Genomic DNA, 22,268 nt, shown 5'->3' on the forward strand with positions numbered 1-22,268 from the left:
TGTTATGGACTGGAAAAAGAGATTTATAGACGTGTCCAATTCAACATTCCACTTTGTCTACAAATCGTCCCTTGACTATGGTTTCGTTTCTGTGTTATTGTGATTGAGGCTTTTTGTTTGCCAGTTCGACTTACTTTGTTGCATTCCTGTATTAGAAATCATCCAGCCATACAATTGGTCGAAGGGACCAGTTATCAATTTCATGTAAATTTTTTGTTCAATTTCTGTTTTATTATTGACTAAAGGAATTATGTTTTATCTTGGTGCGCTCCTGTTTTTGTCGTATTAGTGAGATGAAATTTCAGGCAAACTGAATCAATGGATCTGGAATGTAACTTATAAAATGTGGGATTACTTTTAACACATAAAGGACCTTTTGACATGTTCGGATATTACTGCCATATTTATGATTATATCCATCATCATTATAAAGGAATCGAAATAAGGACATACATAATTACGTTGTGTTTTTTACATTTAATAAGTCCTTGGGGAGGGGCAGGGGTAAAATTTATATTTAATGAGTCCTTGGGGAGGGGCAGGGGTAAAATTTATATTTATTGAGTCCTTGGGGAGGGGGCAGGGGTAAAATTTATATTTAATGAGACCTTGGGGAGGGGCAGGGGTAAAATTTATATTTAATGAGACCTTGGGGAGGGGCAGGGGTAAAATTTATATTTAATGAGTCCTTGGGAAAGGGGGCTAAAGTAACCTTTATATTGTTTAAAACTTCCATGACAAGTATTCGAGGCAAAGTTTATTTTGTATAGAACTTTTACTGCAGCTCTGAATTTGTTCTCAGAGTTAAAGAGGGTCTTTGAGTTAACAGAGTTTGAGATTAAGTTTGTCTGTATTCTAAAACAGTATGTTACTGCTATTTTTAATGAAAGAAAGTTTTGATAAATGAACAAAATACTAGATAGATAAAACAATACCGTTTGTCTACATGCTTACTTCATCAAAACAATCAATGATAGACTCGTTAAAAACTGTCCAAATTCTAGTTCACATGTACTGTAATGAAATACTTTTGGGAAACATTTAGTAATATAATTGATTAACCTGATAAGTATACTTCAGATCAATATACATTACAGGACAAATACACACTCTTTTACAACTTTGTTTACACAAAATATTCAAATGTTAAAAATCAATATATTACAAATAACAGAACAATTTCTATCATTCATTGAAAAGGTAAAATTAAAATCAGCAAAATGTTGTTAAACTTCAGATCTGGATCCAACTTGTCAACAGTATTGCATCTGTAAAAAGTTGCAATTAAAAACACTTATTTTCACACTGTTTATCAATGTACATTTACATATTATGACCAGTGACAATTTAGTGTATAGTGGTTGGTATCAGTTGTGGTCACGGATCAGTGGTGAAGTGTATGGTGGTTGGTATCAGTTGTGGTCACGGATCAGTGGTGTGTTCTCTTTTCTCTATCCAATTGTTAACATGTAGATATATGATGAAATTTAAATTTTAACTTAAAGATGCAAATTTAAAACTAGCTGGAGAATATTGATGTAGTTGGATATTCTGTCTTTAAAAAAAAAACAACACAAAAACCAATGATATGTTGAGATGAAAATTTAGATGAAATGAAAATCTGCTGGAAGGTTGATAATATGTTAAGTCCATAATAAACTGAAATAAACTCTTACACAGAATACAGAGGTGTGAGACACAAGTTCTTCAACTTGTATGAAGTTGGCTCATTATATTTACTGACTGCTTCACCAGTGTCCTATCAACACAACATTCTGCTTCTGCTCCAATTCACTGGTGTCCGATCTATGTTGACCTTTGACAATTCTATATCCATGTTTTACACCCTTAAAGCCTCCAAACTTGCCTTTGATATAGTTATTTGCTTGTTTCATATTTTTTGGTTGATAAGCAGAGAGTTAAACAAAAAATCCTTTTAAGTCCCAAAATCTAATGCTGATGACTTTTCTTTCAAGTCAAACATGTAAAATAAGAGTAGCATTACTCACCTTTATTCTTTGCCTGTTTGAGTGAGCTGAGTCAGTGACTCAGCAGTGACTCGCTCTGTGACTCAGCAGTGACTCGCTCTGTGACTCAGCAGTGACTCGCTCTGTGACTTAAAATCAGTGACTTAGTGACAAGCTGTCTTCCCCTTTCCTAGCTCCCTATTAAACTTCAGCTCAGTTTCCGGCCCTTTAAAACAATGCTATTAGAGTATATTATCAGGTGTTGACAAAAGTGTAACAAAAATAAAATGCTAGCTGTCGGCAAATCTTCGGGTAAATTCTTAAAATTAAATTCATGTTATACTGAAATTGAAAACAGGAAGCAAGCAGAGTTCAGACTCTTTAAACCTGAGGGAAGAGAATCGAGTTGACATGTAAATAACAATAGCTGTTAATATGTTTCAAATCAATAGGGGAGGGGGTTGGAGGTAAGAAAAATCACCAGTGTTCACTTAACTCACAACATCAGAGTCACTAATGTGAAATTTATTGGTGATATGTTAATCTCCTGTTTGAGCGAGACATGTGGGAATCTAAGAATGTAAAAGGGGCAGTTTTTTATACGAGAGCCGTATTTTTGCCATTTTTCAACATGTTCTTGGAAGATTTACAGTCTGTTAATTAATGAATTAAACACTACATTTAATTGTTTGGGATGAGATTTATGTAACGATTTTAGTGGCGGTGTTTTTCCTTATAATGGAAAGACACAATATCAATTTAGTCTGATGTATGGCTTAAACAAGTTGTTTGATAGCTACCGAAGGTCGACACAGAAAAATGGGCACCGATTTCTGAGAATTAAAACGAGCGGTTAGGTTTTAATTTGGTTATATTAACTGCAGCATCCAAAGAAGGCGTATTTAGTGGGCTCTCAGCCATCTCAACGTGTTTGTGTGCAATAATGTTTCAACTCTTTAAATCGACATCAGGGTTACTTCATAGGGTAAGAGATTTAACAGTTATATGTGAGGATTTCTATACAAATCTGTCATAATTCTGACTTCGGTAAAATGGGAACTTTTTATTCTCGGGCAATTATGTATGAAATGAGCATACACAGATACGTAGTGAGAAAAACACTGAACAATTTGTGGGTGATATGCAATCAAATTGTTTATTTAGAAATTTATTGTTTTGCAAAATCTTTAATACATATAGATAATTTTCAGATATTTTTTTTTTTTTTTTATGGATGTAAAATACTTGAGTTGCTTGATTTGTAAAACTATTATTGAACAAACTGTACCCTTTTAGGAAGTCTTATTTGGTATGATAGATACTGTTATATATTTGGTATGATGGATACTGTTATATATTTGGTATGATAGATACTGTTATATATTTGGTATGATAGATACTGTTATATATTTGGTATGATGGATACTGTTATATATTTGGTATGATAGATACTGTTATATATTTGGTATGATAGATACTGTTATATATTTGGTATGATAGATACTGTTATATATTTGGTATGATAAATACTGTTATATATTTGGTATGATAGATACTGTTATATATTTGGTATGATAGATACTGTTATATATTTGGTATGATAAATACTGTTATATATTCTGTGACAATTTGCTTGTATATTAACTTTATTTTATTTTAATTACAGTACCTCTATGACGACGCGGTGAAGATGGATTTGAGGTAAGACTGATATTAATTTTTACACTAATAATGTCTGTGAATTGAAATTATTGTCCATTATTTTGAGATGTAGAATTGTTGTAATTTCACTTAAGATATAACTCCTTGAAATTGATATCTAACTTTGATTCCATTTCCTCCTACCTATGTAGTTAATTTTCTAACACACTAAATTTCTTATAGTTAACATACACAATTGTTTGATTTTATTGTATTTCAATTTATTCTAATATATTTTGATCTGAATAGGTTGAAAATCAGATATTTATAAAAAATAAATGCAACTGAATTCATTTAATAAAAGTTTTAGTTTGTTTACTTTCTTACTGATGCTCCATTTTGCTTATTTCAAAATTTATGATTAAAAAAAATTGAGAATTGTACATCTGAGTAATGATAAAATTCCTGCTGTTCTTTCTCGATCCAAGCCTTTTTTTTTTTTTTTTTCTTTCCTTATAAATATTTGTAAGACAAATATTGTCATATAACTTAGATTTAAAGAGATTTCTTACGGTGGTATTAAGATGATGAACAATCTATGGAGTCATCAATTTTTTGGTGATTGTTGTATTTTGTACGTTGGTATGTAAAATAAATTAACACTTGCCTGTTATTATATGATATGCATGACACCAATTATGAAGGTAAGTTTGAAAACATTATTTCCAGATAGAAAAGTGTTCATAATGTCATTGATGTTTTTTGGTGGAAGTAATTTCATTTTACAGATTGTCAAAACAAAAATTAAAGATACTATGCAAGTAATTTGTGATGATATTCTTATGCATATTCAAGGTAAACTGATGTTATTCAGATAAACCATTGGTATTAGGGGCTTGAGGAATTTTTAGATTTTAACACTCATTGGTGAACTATTTAATGTGTATGTTACTTCTCATAACCATGGCAGTTTGGAAGGATGTGTTGCATAAATTTGATTTGAAATGCAAACTGAGAAAAATATTTATCTCATATAATTAGGTTTTATCTTCAGGTGGATTTCTGTCAGCAAATTTTTCACCCTAAATTCCATTTAAGGCATTCATACTTAGGGATGATTAAATGGAGAGAAAAATTATGAGCAATTAGAATATATGTTTATTATTTTATCAGTTTTTGACCTGCAAAATACACCTGAAGTTTACCTAGGCAAATTATTGAGACTCTGTAAAAACAATTACATTACATATATATATATAAAGTGAGCTATTTGTTTTATTTTTGTTTGATTGAATTAAGGTAGAATTTTCAAGTTTTCCTTACACCAGTAGGTTTTTACCCAAAACAAATTTTTGCAATATGTTTTACTTCACAGTTAGATTTTGCATTGTTTTTGGGTTTAAAAAAATACATACTTTGAATAAAAATGTTACACAAAATAAATTGACAGATGTAGTATGATTACTACAGAGAAAAACTTATGACTGAATGAGATTGATTATCGTGTATCAAGTATTGTTTTATAATGTATTGTTTTATAATGTATTGTTATATCAAGTATTGTTATATCAAGTTATGTGAATCAAAGGGAAATTTAAGTAATTTACATTTTCTTTTTCTGTAAAACAAATTGACTGTCCCTTGTGCTTGAATGTGAGTAAGATAAAACTCATTTGTCAAGATTGTGAATCTTTAATTGAAAATATTTTAAAACCTCACACAATCAGTTGTTTCTGCCATAAACATATCCAGCATATTTGCTTTTTTATTCTTCTTCTGATGTTCTTGTTTTAGTAATTTCATTTATTTAAAGCAAGAGCAAATAATATGTTATTTCAAGCATTTCAGATTTTTTTGTTGAAATGAAATTATAGGCTGTGTATATTTCTAAAATGTTAACATATAGGATTGGTCCTGGAATGCCAAATTCCACATACAAGATGTTCATTTTTCTGTGATATTTTTGAAAGATTATAATTTTTTATTCAATGTTAACATTAACTGAGAACAGATTATTGTGAATATGAGAATATACTCCAATATGAGATATATACAATGTACTCCAATATGAGATATATACTCCAATATGAGATATATACTCCAATATGAGATATATACTCCAATATGAGAATATACTCCAATATGAGAATATACTCCAATATGAGATATATACAATGTACTCCAATATGAGATATATACTCCAATATAACTGTTCATTTTCAATATAGTTTGTTTTGGTCTGCTGACTTAGAGTCTAATATAAATATAGCAACAGCAAAATATAACACTTCATTACCAAACATTATTGTCTTTTTGTCAGTATAGTAGCAATCCAGGGGAAATTTTAGATTTCTCATGGTTTTTTCTCAAAGGAAATCTTTGTTGTAATCTTCAAGAAATATTTTTCAAGGAAATGTCATTTAAATTTTGGGAGCCTATGTGTGTTGTTTTGGGGAAATTTTCATTAGAAACTACAAAAAAAGTTACCCTAGCATTATCATACCCAGAAATGCATTGAAAACTGGTTCTCGTGTTGAAATGTGAAAGAAAAAAGAGGGATGAGAGAAGGGAAGCAACTCTTAGTAATGTTACCTTGCTCCACAGCTGTGTCCAACAGCATTACCAATGCTGGCTGTGGTAGTTGCCATGATTACAAGATAACTCATGCATGTAAACGATACCATCAAAATGTGCTTCATGTATAAATTTTTAATAAATATTCAGGAAGCTGAATTAGATAAAAAGTTCAAATATTTCAAGTTTTTCTTCCATAACATTTTAGTAATGTGTATTTTACATGAAGATGAAATTTAAATCAAAGTGTTGAACATTCATATGTCAGTACAGCATTCAATATCTTTGTAAACAGGAAAAATTCATTAAAAGTTTAAGATATTTCTCTGGATTTTTATCTTTACATTTTGTATCTTCTGTAATACAATATGGGCCGACTCATCAACAAATGTGTTCATGTAATATAACTTTACTATTACTTCAGTAAATATAGGATCTCCAGTTCTTTTACTTTCCCTACTGTATAAATTTTTTGATAAAAGTGATTTTGATTGATAGCTAGGCCATAGATACCAAGTTTAATTATATAGAGCGCAAACAGTTTTATCAAGATACCTGCTGTTGGTTGGTTGAATTGTCTTGGAATAATGAATCTTAAAAATAATTTTCAATTTAGATCTTAGAATTAAAGATAGTTTATTTTAAAGTCAATAATCATAAGAAAAAAATCCTGATTTAGTTGTGATAATTCTTGTTTCACTATGTGAAAATTCTCCAGACTTTTTTAAATTTCACTATATCAAGATATTAATTGTGCTGTCTTTATTTTGTTTGAAGAGTTATAAGTTGTTTTAAACACATAGGATCTATGATATATCCACACACAAAAACATGTTTGCTTTAATTGCTATTAATGTGTAATGAAATAATGTATGAAACCTTTTTTACGTTGAATATTACCCTAGAAATGTGCTTTTTGTGTGTTGAAAATTAGAGAATTGATATGGGTTAAGGCAATAATGAGTTGGCGGAAAGCACCGTCAACATTGCCTTCAGTATGATTATGACAGTAAAAAAGGTATTTTTTGAGATTAATGTATTCACCATGAAAGTCATTTCCATGACAAGTCGACATATTCTTTTCACATGAATATCGTAGATCTATGACTTCAGTAATGTTCTCCACTAACGTAATTATCCTAATTATCTGTGGAATTGAGCTGGACAGTCAGGAAGCATTGTTGTACTTGCCTAGGGAGAGAGGTGTCTCTGCCAGATTGATCAATACTTTATGTTAATATTAGGGTAATGTTTGACCAGAGCTTGACCAGAGCTTGACCAGGATCATGGTGTTATATTAGAACCAGTTTATCAAGCAATTTGGCATTTTAAAGTAATGTTTTTCATCAAAGTTTCTTGATCATTTATTATTATCTTTGTTCAGAAATCTCCTCATTAACAGACCTAAAACACTCAAATTCAGGGCTTTTTGTAACTCTGAAAATAAAGGCTAAAATTGTGAAATAAACCAAGCTAACAAGGCTATAACTGCTGCTGTATGTAATGATACTGGTAGGGATTGCATGTGGATTATTAATTAGGCACATGTCCTGTTGTAATGATATGATTACGATTTTCTGTGGACATCAACATTCGTATTTAATCCTTTTATGTAACATAAATGACGTAGATTGTTAGCAACATCAGCCAGTAGATATGTGTAGCGAGCCTTTGTAATCAAATTATCATTATGGAGTGTTTACGTAGCCGTTACCATAATTATACATAATATCATAAATTATCGACAAGAATGGACGGAAACCTGTACAAACATAAACCTTCATAAAACAGACCAATAACTTGTCTACACAAAATCCTGTCTAAACTCATAATATTTTTATAAATATCTCGTCACAGTATACAGTTGAACCAAACCTCACGGAACCCTGTCTAAATCAGAACCCTGTCTAAATCAGAACCCTGTCTAAAATATCTGGTCACAGTATATAGTCGAATCAATCCTCACGGAACCCTGTCTAAATCAGAACCCTGTCTAAATCAGAAACCTGTCTAAATCAGAAACCTGTCAATCAGAAACCTGTATTAAATATCTGGTCTCAGTATACAGTTGAACCAAACCTCACGGAACCCTGTCTAAATCAGAACCCTGTCTAAATCAGAAACATGTCTAAATCAGAAACCTGTCTAAATCAGAACCCTGTCTAAATCAGAAACCTGTATAAAATATCTGGTCATAGCAAACCAAACCTCACCAAAGGCAAATTTAACTCTGTCTAAATCAGAAACCTGTCTAAATCAGAAACCTGTCAATCAGAAACCTGTATTAAATATCTGGTCACAGTATACAGTTGAACCAAACCTCACGGAACCCTGTCTAAATCAGAAACCTGTCTAAATCAGAACCCTGTCTAAATCAGAAACCTGTATAAAATATCTGGTCACAGCAAACCAAACCTCACCAAACCCTATCTAGATTAGTCCTGTTTAAATTTCAACTTATTCAGTTCAATTTATTGTATTCTTGAATGGAAAACTTTTTCTGTAGTCCATTCACAGACATGTGATTGGAACAAAATGACAAACTGTATTATATATCTACATTTGTTACAGGTGATAACAGTTAATTTTGGTCGTTAGGAGACTTATACAACTTGAATTGATATAACCTTATATAAACTGACACACCACTGACAGCTTTGTGTCCCAGTGTCTTTTGAACCCAGAGGTTGAAATCCACGAAGGATCAGCCTGGTTAGAATTATTCTTGACACCACTACCATACAAATATCCGTTTGTCAGAGCTTTATCAAATTGGGGATCATGATAAATTACATAACTTTGTTTTAAATAGTATTTCTGTCATGATTAGGGACCATCCTATTCAATTGTCAAATCTCAATCAGTTTAGAAAGACATGATGAATTATATGACTTTGTTTTACCCTATTGAATGTGTAAGTATCATAGTTATTGTAGAGTCAGATAGCATTACACCAGGTAGTCATTGAATTAAATCTACAGAAGGCCTTTAACTAATACTATCTGTGAGACCAGACCACGCTTATTGTGACTATATATCTGATCTATGCATGACCGAACTTTACAAAAAGAGATGTGTATTTTTACGACTTAATTATGATTACGTAGCTGGTGTTTTGAGTAATTACCGAACCGCGTCAATTGAGAAGCGAATTCTATTTAAGGCTGTACTTCAACGTAGCGTTAGGTGTACTATTATCTAACTGATGGACTAATCTGACTGAAATTATATCAGAAATAATTTTTCATTGTTTGAGAATTGTTGTGGGATCTGTTTGTGTGACATTAGTCGAAGGTGGAATCATTGCATAAGCAGTAGGCGGAGGAGGAGAAGCAGACGACATCAGGCTGACCTGCAGGTTTGGTATGGTTGTTGTTGTTGTACATGTGCCTTGTATATTATGTGTCTAGCCATAACCATAAGGATACAAGTGGGTTAAAGCATGATGGGAATCCAGTATCACCTATCCACAAGTATAAAAATGAAATGGATTTCCTGGAAATTCACATGTATGTATTTGTGTGTGGTGTATTCATATCTATGAGACTGGATCAGAGAAAATATGTAATATATTATGAGAAAATGAGTAGGTTATCGACATTGTCATTGATGATGATTATGAAACTGTATGGTTCGTTGGATCACACTGAGTTTGATATATTGCATCATTGTTATGTGATGGAAATTTTGTTTAGTTACAATACCTGTTAATTAGGGTGTGATAACAAAGGTAATTAACTGTTGTATGTATGCTTTACTGGCATTGTAATATCACTATTTAAATAATTTGATATAACCTTTTGTTTGACATTGGGGTTTGGGAGAGAGAGAGAGAGGAGGGGAGGGTAACAGTGGGGAAGAAAATAGTTAGACAGTTCTCTCCTGAAATAGAGTGGGAGAGAGGAATTGGGGGGGGGGGGGGGGGGGGGTTGATCATCAAAGATAAAAAGGTATTGTATAGACCGAGAGGGTTCAATGTTAACATCGTGAGGGATTGAAGGACAGTTTTAACAACAGCCCAGGGAAAGAGATTAATAATGACTTTTAGTTGTAAGGATTGCACTTCATCATAGCTAGACTATTGATGTGTTGATCACACCATTGGCAATGAACCAGGAAATTTTGTGAAAAACATCCTATCATGAAACAAGCCTATGACGTATTTAAATTCTCTGAATTTTATGAAACAAGCCTATGACGTATTTAAATTCTCTGAATTTTACAAGTTAAAATATGCTACCAAATATTCTTATTTAGCTTCATATTATCATTGTCTTGGTCAACATTTTGTCATCCTAATATCACGTCTCTCAAAATTTTGTCATACTTTATCTCGTCTCAACATTTTGTCGCATCTCGTGTCTCAATATTTTGTCGTCCTACATCACATGTCTCAACATTTTGCTGTCTTCATCTCATGTCTCAACGTTTTGCCATCCTACATCTCAATGTCTCAACATTTTGCCATCCTACATCTCATGTTTGTCAGCTTGTCCTGTAAGTTCAGGTCTGTTTAACACCCAGCTGTGTTTCACTGATGAGAATTAAGTGACTAGTAAGAAAGTAATTTTGGGACTCTCTCATATATACTCAACATGTTTATGTACAGAAGTGAGAAGTCATTCTTGTTGTCATTATACTTCAGTGAGCTTTATATAACTATATTTAGCTTTCTTTATGTGAATGAAGCAATCCTAAGCCCAACAGATTAAACGTAATAGATTCCAAGCTGTCATTCCATGCGACATGTGACAACAACCGTTAATATTCACGATTTTTTTTTTTTTTTTTTTACAAACACAGCATGTTATATTTTCACTCCTTTATTGTTTATTGATTTCTAACGTAACAGAGCGTAACTCCAGATCCATTTTTCATGGAAAATTCTTGTAAATTCTCCCATCAGGGAAATCAGTCAAGCTACTCTGTGTAATACAGTTGCTTGTATCATATCCTGTATTATTCATCACACACATTTCTCTGAAGTTTTGTTTTCACATGGGTGGTTATGAAGGGGCACAGTAGTAATGGAAGCATATCAGAGTGATCTCCCTTGCATCAAAAACACAGCTTGAAGACAAATTTAAGGGCAAAAAAAAAGTAAATCATGAATAAAAAATACATTGATGCACTTTGAAGCTTCAAGAGCAGGTTTTATTTTCTGATTACTTTGTACAGTTAAAGGATGTTTTTAACAACACACATCAGTATCAGGAGATGTTTTGTTGTAGCTTTTGTACATCATGATTTGATCACAACATGCAGCACTTCAATAGCTAGTAGTCAGGGTCTACAAGACTTGATTAGCATGACATGCTTTACCAAGTGTGTGAGAAGCTTTACACTGGATATGGTAACATCAATATCAGATATCATTTTCAGAAAAAAATTGCGAAAAATCTGTTTGTGTGTGTGTGTGTGTGTGTGTGTGTGAGGCTACTTACCTGTTTAATCTGACACCCTGTGAAACACAACATATATGTTGGATTTATACACTATAAGATACACTACACAGCTCTTATTTTACTATAAGATACACTACACAGCTCTTATTTTGCATTTGTTATAAGAAATAGAATTATCTATCAAACAGGGGTCAAGTAGACCACAAAGGATAATTTAGTATTAATTATATATTTGGAAGTTTTCATAAAAATATCAATTGTAATGAAAACGTTTTTGAATACAGAACACTTCATATAATTGTTAGAAATAATGGATAATAGTTGAGTTGTCCTTTGTTAAGTCAAAGTTAATCATTAAATTATATAATATGATATGGGAATACCTTACCAGTCATGTCTTTTCAGTGATTTTACCATTACACAATACAATGATATATGTTATATGTAAGCGAGCCTCCCTCCTATTGATGTATACTGTTATGTATATTACTAAGTACAAACAAACTCCAACATAACTGCTTTAAGAACAAGCAGGAAGAGAGTTTTTGTAGAGATTAGGAGAGGGAAAGGACAGTGACTGAGAAAATCCCATTACACTGCTTGATAAGGGGTGTACGGACCCATATATGTCTCCCCCTCATTCTGCCGCCCTAATGGAGTATCGATCCATCAACAGAATCAGATGAAGCTGGCTACATTAACAGCTGCATCGAAATCAGGGTTGTAGCTTTTGATGGCATCCACACAGTCCTGTGTCGCTAACGGTCAAATGAGAAGGAAATAGACAACAGGACACATAGACTCGGATAATTAACCAATGTTTATCACAGCTTTGCCAGGGGGAATGGGAACTGGGCAGACGGAGCTTTATATAGATACTGAAGCTGGAATAAACTGTATACAAGACGTCATCCAACTATCTTCTGTGTCACCAGTCACTAGAGGACAACATCAGCGAAACTTTTATAGAAAATGAAATATACAGGAAAGGGATTTGTCATATATAATACAGAAAATGTTTCTAATCTGTCCTTGTAGATAAGGTAAAATCCTGTCCAGGCATGATACCAAAAAACCTGTCTAATCTGTCCTTGTAGGATACAGGTATACCTGTCTAATCTGTCATTGTAATATACAGGTAAACACCTGTATAATCTGTCCTTGTAGTATACAGGTATACCTGTCTAATCTGTTCTTGTAGGATACAGGTATACCTGTCTAATCTGTCCTTGTAGTATACAGGAAAACCTGTCTAATCTGTCCTTGTAGTATACAGGTATACCTGTCTAATCTGTCCTAGTAGTATACAGGTAGACCTTTCTAATCTGTCCTTGTAATACACAAGTATACCTGTCTAATCTGTCTTTGTAGTATACAGGTATACCTGTCTAATCTGTCCTAGTAGTATACAGGTATACCTGTCTAATCTGTCCTTGTAGTATACAGGTAAACCTGTCTAATCTGTCCTTGTAGTATACAGGTAAACCTGTCTAATCTGTCCTTGTAGGATACAGGTATACCTGTCTAATCTGTCCTAGTAATATACAGGTATACCTGTCTAATCTGTCCTAGTAATATACAGGTATACCTGTCTAATCTGTCCTTGTAGGATACAGGTATAGTAAACCTGCTTACTGAAAATATTTGTAATGACATCAGATTTCCATTTGGTTTGCTAAGGAAAGAATTTGTATGATAATATTTGTATTGGTTTTTTATTGAATCTAGATTCCCGACATACAACCTCTCTTTAATAGGGATCTACGTATAGCACTTTTCTCTTTTATTCCACTTCAATTTTTTTTGCATTTGTTTTTATTCAAAAGACCATCTAAATAAACTTGGTAGGGATAGGCTGTGAACACATTGCAGAGATGCTGACATTTGATTTTATATAATCACAAGCTGTTCTTTTGTGGGATAAAGCTTTCTGTTAGAAAATCCATTGAAAAATATTTTTCTCAACAGTTAATACAAATCTAAATATTTTGTTATGAATATATTAGCATTCAATAGAGGAAAAATACACCTACACATGAAGCTCAGCATGTATGATCGACTCATATCATTTGCAATCATCATCTTTAGTTCAAGTTATTGAATAATTTTATTTACTGTGTAAGTTTAGAGTAAAAATTAAAAAAAAGATGTGATAAATAAAAAATACTATCACTTTTCTGTATTTTTTTTTATATTTATTTATTTTTGTTTTTTATTAAAAAATATGTAGAGATGAAAAATCTTGACAGATAATCAGACTTTACAGAAAAGTTATATAATATTCTAGTTCTAGTTTTAGACAAATGGTTATTATAGGCAGGTGGATACAATAAACAGGTGATTATTATAGAGACCAGTGATACTTGTAGACAGGTACTAGACAGGTATTGGAGCTATAGATAACCTATTATATAATATTAATCTCACAAAATATTTTTGACAAAATTAATTGTATTGTTATAATATTGTTTGGATAAAACAATGGATGTATGAGATGTATTTAGCAAGTTGGTAAGAGTTACTGCCCTTAGAATTCCTGATGCACTTAATTGAGACACCTGACTGGTTTTCACAAGTAGTGGATCAATACCCTGTGCAGACCATATCACAGATACTTTTTAAGCATATCAGCTGCAGACTTCCATCTCATTAAGCCTATTGTCACTTTCTATTGTACAACCACAGATACGTCTGTATTTAGGTTAGATAACAGTATAGTATATAATGGTGATTATATCATATTGAGAGTTTTTCTTTAGTAAGTGTTCACAGTGACAATACCATGTACTGATATACAATGGTGATGCGTTGGTGGAAGCGAGACATCAACTATGATTCATAGAACAGGGAAGCTTGGCTTGGTGGCTTTTGAGCTACTCTATGTTGAAGGGTGCTTATCACATGATGGTGTACTAGATGGCGTATAGAGCTATAGGAGAAGGAATACCGCCCTATGTAAATGGTTGAGTGGGTACAAACACATCCCCCCACATCAAATAAAGCAAAAAAAAAACTTTGTATCCAGCAGCTGAAGCCAGAGAGTCTGAGCGAATGATTGGATCACTGTGTTACATCAGTTAGTCATTCTTTATATACTACACCAGGCCAAACCAGGCTTAGGTGGAATTTACTTTATAAATGAATTGATGCTGGTCAGATTCAACATTTACAGGCTGAGATAAAGAAAAGGGCATTGTATTAATAAGAAACCAAGTGATGGTCAGTGTTTAATTGACAGACTACAGTGATGGTCAGTGTTTAATTGAAAGGCCACAGTGATGGTCAGTGTTTAATTGAAAGGCCACAGTGATGGTCAGTGTTTAATTGACAGACTACAGTGATGGTCAGTGTTTAATTGAAAGGCCACAGTGATGGTCAGTGTTTAATTGACAGACTACAGTGATGGTCAGTGTTTAATTGACAGACTACTGTGATGGTCAGTGTTTAATTGACAGACTACAGTGATGGTCAGTGTTTAATTGACAGACTACAGTGATGGTCAGTGTTTAATTGACAGACTACAGTGATGGTCAGTGTTTAATTGACAGACTACTGTGATGGTCAGTGTTTAATTGACAGACTACAGTGATGGTCAGTGTTTAATTGGCAGACTACTGTGATGGTCAGTGTTTAATTGACAGACTACTGTGATGGTCAGTGTTTAATTGACAGACTACAGTGATATAATGTGATATAGTGGTCAGTTTCTAGTATCTTTATTGTTTTCGTTTCCCTGAGTGACTTGTAAGTGGTATAGTGGTCAGTGTTCAATGTCCAGTATCTTGTGCTGTTCTCTCTCCCCCTCTGACTCTATGACTGGTCTACATCTGACAGCTAATATACTGGTTTGTATCCTCTCTGTCTAAAACATGTGTACTTTACTACATATCTAGGAACATGTAATTACTCGATAAACGACCCAACATTACGTAAAAATTGGCATGTTGTTTCTGAAAAATCTCATTATTGTCAACAAAAAATACATACTCTTTGGCCTAATGTGTTGGGACTTGTATTGTGGTAATGGGTGTCTATCTTCAACAGGCGAGGCTTCTGCTCGTTTACAATTTGATTAGTTTAGACTCTCGTCCCAGCGTAAACGTCTCGGTGATATAGATGTATCGAGTCACAGTGCACCTTCAATAAAAGTCTTTACAGGAAAGTTATCTCTCTTGCTCATTACCAACAAAAATCTTATAGATTTACTCTGATGTGCATCACGGTACATTAACGCAACAGTATTAATTTATATAAAGAAGGAAAAAAATGAATTAAAAAATGCTGCATAAAACAGCACATCATGATATTACTCAGAGCAAAATGATTATAGTCTTACGGTGGTGTGATCAGATAGGAACTGTTAAACCAGTCGTTTCTGATATAAAAAAAAAAATAATGTCATTAAGTTTCCTCCAGAGTTTGTGCACTCTATCATTATACTGTAGCTTTGTGCTTAATGTATAGATGTACGATCGGTGTATCTTATGGCATCGTTGTATCTTACGACATGCACTTTTCCTAGCAGAGAGTTTTGTCATCGTATTATTGATAAAATACCTGATGGCCCTTTACATTCCAGCTGCTTCATAGGATTAGTATGACCTAATGGGTTTTAATCTGTTCTGTGTGAACATAACCATGAGTATTAGAATATGATGACCAATTCTGTGTCTATCTGCCTCGCTTACTCTAAACTCGGTTAGGGTTTGTATGAAATTTCTTGATAAAATAAGATGGTCGAATAAATATGGATGGGATGAAAAGTAAAAATGTTCTGTAACCCATTTGATTTTAGTATATTAAAGTGAAGACTTGCCCCTGCTGTCTCCAGTATATAAAAGTGAAGATTTGCCCCTGCTGTCTCCAGTATATTAAAGTGAAGACTTGCCCCTGATGTCTCCAGTATATAAAAGTGAAGACTTGCCCCTGCTGTCTCCAGTATATTAAAGTGAAGACTTGCCCCTGATGTCTCCAGTATATTAAAGTGAAGACTTGCCTCTGATGTCTCCAGTATATAAAAGTGAAGACTTGCCCCTGATGTCTCCAGTATATAAAAGTGAAGACCTGCCCCTGATATCTCCAGTATATAAAAGTGAAGACTTGCCCCTGATGTCTCCAGTATATTAAAGTGAAGACTTGCCCCTGCTGTCTCCAGTATATAAAAGTGAAGACTTGCCCCTGCTGTCTCCAGTATATTAAAGTGAAGACTTGCCCCTGCTGTCTCCAGTATATTAAAGTGAAGACTTGCCCCTGGTGTCTCTAGTATATTAAAGTGAAGACTTGCCCCTGCTGTCTCTAGTTTATAAAAGTGAAGACTTGCCCCTGCTGTCTCCAGTATATAAAAGTGAAGACTTGCCCCTGCTGTCTCCAGTAAAGTAAAGTGAAGAATTGCCCCTGATGTCTCTAGTATATTAAAGTGAAGACTTGCCCCTGCTGTCTCCAGTATATAAAAGTGAAGACCTGCCCCTGATATCTCCAGTATATAAAAGTGAAGACTTGCCCCTGATGTCTCCAGTATATTAAAGTGAAGACTTGCCCCTGCTGTCTCCAGTATATTAAAGTGAAGACTTGCCCCTGGTGTCTCCAGTATATTAAAGTGAAGACTTGCCCCTGCTGTCTCCAGTATATTAAAGTGAAGACTTGCCCCTGCTGTCTCTAGTTTATAAAAGTGAAGACTTGCCCCTGCTGTCTCCAGTAAAGTAAAGTGAAGAATTGCCCCTGATGTCTCCAGTATAGTAAAGTGAAGACTTGCCCCTGCTGTCTCCAGTATAGTAAAGTGAAGACTTGCCCCTGGTGTCTCTAGTATATTAAAGTGAAGACTTGCCCCTGCTGTCTCTAGTTTATAAAAGTGAAGACTTGCCCCTGCTGTCTCCAGTATATAAAAGTGAAGATTTGCCTCTGATGTCTCCAGTATATTAAAGTGAAGATTTGCCCCTGGTGTCTCCAGTATATTAAAGTGAAGACTTGCCCCTGCTGTCTCCAGTATATTAAAGTGAAGATTTGCCCCTGGTGTCTCCAGTATATTAAAGTGAAGACTTGCCCCTGCTGTCTCCAGTATATCAAAGTGAAGATTTGCCCCTGATGTCTCTAGTATAGTAAAGTGAAGACTTGCCCCTGATGTCTCCAGTATATTAAAGTGAAGACTTGCCCCTGCTGTCTCTAGTATAGTAAAGTGAAGACTTGCCCCTGATGTCTCCAGTATATTAAAGTGAAGATTTGCCCCTGATGTCTCTAGTACATTAAAGTGAAGACTTGCCCCTGCTGTCTCCAGTATATAAAAGTGAAGAATTAACCCTGGTGTTTCTAGTATATTAGAATTAGTTTGGTTCTCTTAGAAATCTGTCTGATTTGAGACCCAATTTTCAATCTTCAGGGATATAAGGTACAGTAAGAATTTTTGGCTAATACTGTTTAACATCAAGTATAGTATTATAGTGATGTTACACAATGAAGCCTGTCTTATCTGACAATCTAATTGAACCTCTGCATTCTGACATTCTGCCATTTTCGTATATCTCACAGGCTATCAGATTATCCTGGTTTGATGTACAGTTATGAATTCTGAACTTGGCTTTTCTATAAATTTATCATATTTACCAATATTAACACCTTGTTAAGTACGGCTGCTAACCAGATATGTGTGAATCAATCCAATGATAATCCTGCATGTGCTTGTTAATAAGCCCAGATATATTCTACTGTATGACATCAATACATCTAGGGAAAGCAAAAAAAAAAGTCTGGCTAGGGAAGAGTCCTGTATTAACAGATAACACTATTGTTCTGGCCTAATGTATGTACTTAAAAGTATAAATGTATTAGCCTGGCTGAACTCACTGGATCTATCAGTTATGACATATACCATAATATCCTCTAAATTATTGGGCTGATAGTGTTGGAAACTTAAGTAGAGTTAGATGGAGGCTGACTTGTGGATATCCAAACCAGACCTGTCATGCAGAGAGAATGAAATATCTGGGGAGATCATCATTCAAAATTGAAAAAAAAGAAGCCATTATATGCTGGTTTCACAGAATGTTGATGATTTCTAAATTCCCCCCTCCCAGTATTTTGAAAATGATAATAGACACTCCTTGGTAGTTTGAAAATAACATTTTGAATATATTTTAGAAATCATTAACATGTAAGTTTTTTTTGTTATTTAGACGACCATCATTAGTTGTGCATTTTCCATTTTGGGACTGACCGGAAAACAAGATGGCTGACAGGCAGCCATTTTGAATTTTGACAGTTAAAGTTTTTATCTCAATTTCTCAGAAAATTTCTCATGGGTCTTTCTCAAATTTTACATTTAGGTTCCTCTTAGCCCCCATTTATGTATGTTCCATTTTGGAAAATAAGATGGCTAACAGGTGACCAATTTAAATTTTGGAAGTCAAAGTTTGTTATCTCTATTTCTCTATTTCTCTATTTCTTGATGAATATTTCTTGATTTTTTTTTTTTTTTAATTTATCTTGAAAAAATTTGTTAACCCTAACCCTTTTTCTCAGAAAGTTCTTTCTCAGATTTATTTTGTAAGTTCCTCTTTTTTTTCAAATGATTATGATAAAGAAGACAAAAGTTGAAAAAAGATCTATCTTACAGAGATCCAATAAAAGTTCTAATGATGGGTGCCAAGATCCCATTGTGATCTATGGTTTTATAAAAAGATTAATGTAATTATTGGAATAATTCTTGTACAGTTTTGCACTTTATTGGGGAAAAAACTTGATATTAATTAAAGCTTTGATACTTTTTAAATTAAAACTGTTATATTTATGTATTATTTGTTGTTGGAAACTAAAATATATTCTAAAGATAATGAGACCTAGCTCTTAGTAAGAAGCTGTATTTATCTGAGTCTTGGTCTTCATTCTGATACCTAAACTATATCCTGCTACCTTACATATTATATTTTGTGATAGAGTTATCTCCCTTTGTTCTCTTTAACAATCATATTTGTCTGGTCTTTTGTGTCGTCACCTCATTCAACATGAAACCAGGGGTATTATGTGAAATAAGTCAGGACATTATACAATCAATATAGTATTTACCCTTAAAACAAATGTTAACGATCTGGAGTTAGGTTCTTGTTGAAAGTAGGTCATAAATTTCATGTCACGTTTTCATGCCATTATGTAATAATTTTACGGGCAAATACCCAGACAAGGATTGAATGCGATCCAACTATCAAGCAACTTATGCGCAGACAATTATACTGTGGTCATGATGTTGAAATTCTGATTCAGGAGCACTGCTTCAAAAAAAAAAATGCAGAAAAAAAAACCAGATTGAGATTGCATTTGGTAACATGGACATGCAATTTTAGCTATACTTTAGGCGCATGTTTTTAAATGAAAGGAATTTTCATGGTGTAATACTAACCCTACCTTTATGTTTCGTTAATTATGCATCCTAAAGTTATGGTAGCACATTACTGAAAATAAAGGTTTTCTTCATACAGCCTATGCTCAATTTCTCTCTGTTGTAGTTTCAAATTTTACATGACAGGAATATTTTTATGATTTGTTTCCACTTATCATATCAATATTTCATCTGATTTCCATTTCTGTAATATTTACCATTTAGTTTGCCTATTGTCAACATTGAATTGTTTTGATCTGTTTAACCTACCTTTCATTTCATATCACCGATAGAATAATTTACAATTGAGAATATCACCTGAGAGCAGTATCAAGTAAGTTATTGATACATGCAGGCAGCTTGTAATAAACTACAAACAAAGCATTTTAAATTGTTACTAAAATTGACACTTGTTCTCAAAATTGGCCCTGAAAGAATTGTGTATTAAATCAGGTTTTAAGGGATGGTGAACACTGAATTTTTGTGAGAATTACTGATTTTTTTTTAAGTTCTTTTAAAATTTGACATAACAAAACAACATACTATGATTGGTCGATTGTACTTTAAAGTGCTAAATGAAAAGCTTCATTGCTCTTCAATGTTTCCACGCCAATGTATGAATCTCTCTCTTTCATTGGCCTTCCCATTTTGTCCCTTCTTTGAAATTTGAACCCCTTCATTTTCAAGAATAACTAGCCTAAACATCCACCTTGAACCAAATTTAGCTAAAGAACTGGTAATTATTTTGACAAATTGTGCGTGCTGGCTGATGTTATTTTTTCCAATAGGCTATCACAGGTAGTCACTATCATGGCTAGAATGGGATCAGAATTAGATGGAAGGGTCATGGGTCATTGAGCCCCCAAATTACGGAGATTTTAGGGGTTAATTTCTTCACTAGACCTTCTATTTTCCTCACCAAGCATTCTGGACTGTTGTAAAGCTGATACTGGATCATACACTGGAGGGTAAACACATGTTGGAGGAATAGGTAAATATCTGTGAATACAGTCACGTGATTGCCAGATTGGGTCACTGGGTGCATTTCTCACACAACAAGCTATCCACTCTTCTCCACTGTAAATAGAATGTTGTTTGGTCGGTCAATGCCTTAGACGAGATATTGGTTTTTATGACAGATTCTAGTATCTAATTTAATGAAATATTCTGTAGGCTTCAAACTATATATATATCAATTTATTGGCACTAGAACCACATTAATGCTTGCTTTTTTACTTGGCCAGCTAGCTAGTCTACAGTTTGAAGAGTAAAAGCGTTCATGATATATTTAATTAAATCATATTTTTTCTGACATTATAGACTGTATTCTGATTTATTGCATTGCACTGGTCAGTAAGGACAATCCATAAACTGACCCAGAAAATGAGTGACATCATGCATCATTGAAATCTGCTATAAGTAAGAGTTCACCATAAAACACTGACCATTGGACTTTATAACCTGGCGAAAGTTTTCACAGACATGATTATCCACAATTTGTTCCATTTTTGATTCAGAAAATAACAAGCTGATAATAAGTCCAGACCAAAACATTATCAACCCAAACATATGATTCCAAGGAAATTTAATGGTAGAGTATCTAAAAATAGCAAGTTCTGACTGGAAATTACTGTCCTAATTAGCAAGGAGTGACTGGACATTACTGTCCTAATTAGGATTTGACCTCTTCGGCCCCTATGAACTGATGTTTTTTATATTGATCCACATTCTGTTGCTTAACATCTGCTGTAACCATATTTATTGCAAGTCTCTCCCATATAGCACCCCACTCTCTCTGTCGAGATTAACTTTTACCATTTCACCTCGAAGCAGTGATTTTCTTTGCAAATGACATTCTGGAAATAGTTTTTCAGATTTTATATTAAAACCTTGCTGTAGGCTAAACCATCTAACTATCGAGATCTTTAACTTTCTCTCTGGAGAGATCTGTAGATAACAACACAAGACACTAGAGGAATTCCAATTTATCACGGTGTCCTCGATGACCTTCTGTACAGTCTGCCTCTGAGGCTATGAGGATATGGACTAATTAAAATCAAATTGTCTTAGCTTCTCTTGGGTGGAAATATTGGTGTGTATCAAAATTTGAATTAAAAAAAAAGTTGGTGGGGGGATTGAAAACATCCTGTCAGATGTGCTTAAAAAAGTCCAAATTGTATTTGAAATAAATTTTGCCAGAAAATCTGGCTAACTTAATTATGCATGACAGTTGTGACATAGGTTGTTAATTTTCTGCACTGCATTTTGGCTGATATTAGCATTGATGATGCCAGGTGTATACAGATCATGCAGACA

At 33.6% G+C, this 22,268-nt stretch overlaps 1 protein-coding gene across 5 annotated transcripts in view; it reads left to right on the plus strand.

Annotated features, from left to right (window-relative positions):
* Window positions 1-22,268, plus strand: part of LOC117339336 (nuclear hormone receptor HR96-like) — a 202,863-nt gene that overhangs the window by 109,942 nt on the left and 70,653 nt on the right. For all 5 annotated transcript variants that reach the window (XM_033900873.1, XM_033900876.1, XM_033900878.1 and 2 more), the window contains exon 2: window positions 3,634-3,668. In XM_033900873.1, coding sequence (XP_033756764.1) covers window positions 3,634-3,668 — 35 coding nt within the window. The remainder of the gene's footprint in view (window positions 1-3,633; window positions 3,669-22,268) is intronic.

This window comes from Pecten maximus, chromosome 12, assembly GCF_902652985.1.
Source record: "Pecten maximus chromosome 12, xPecMax1.1, whole genome shotgun sequence".
Taxonomy (NCBI): Eukaryota; Metazoa; Mollusca; class Bivalvia; order Pectinida; family Pectinidae; genus Pecten; species Pecten maximus.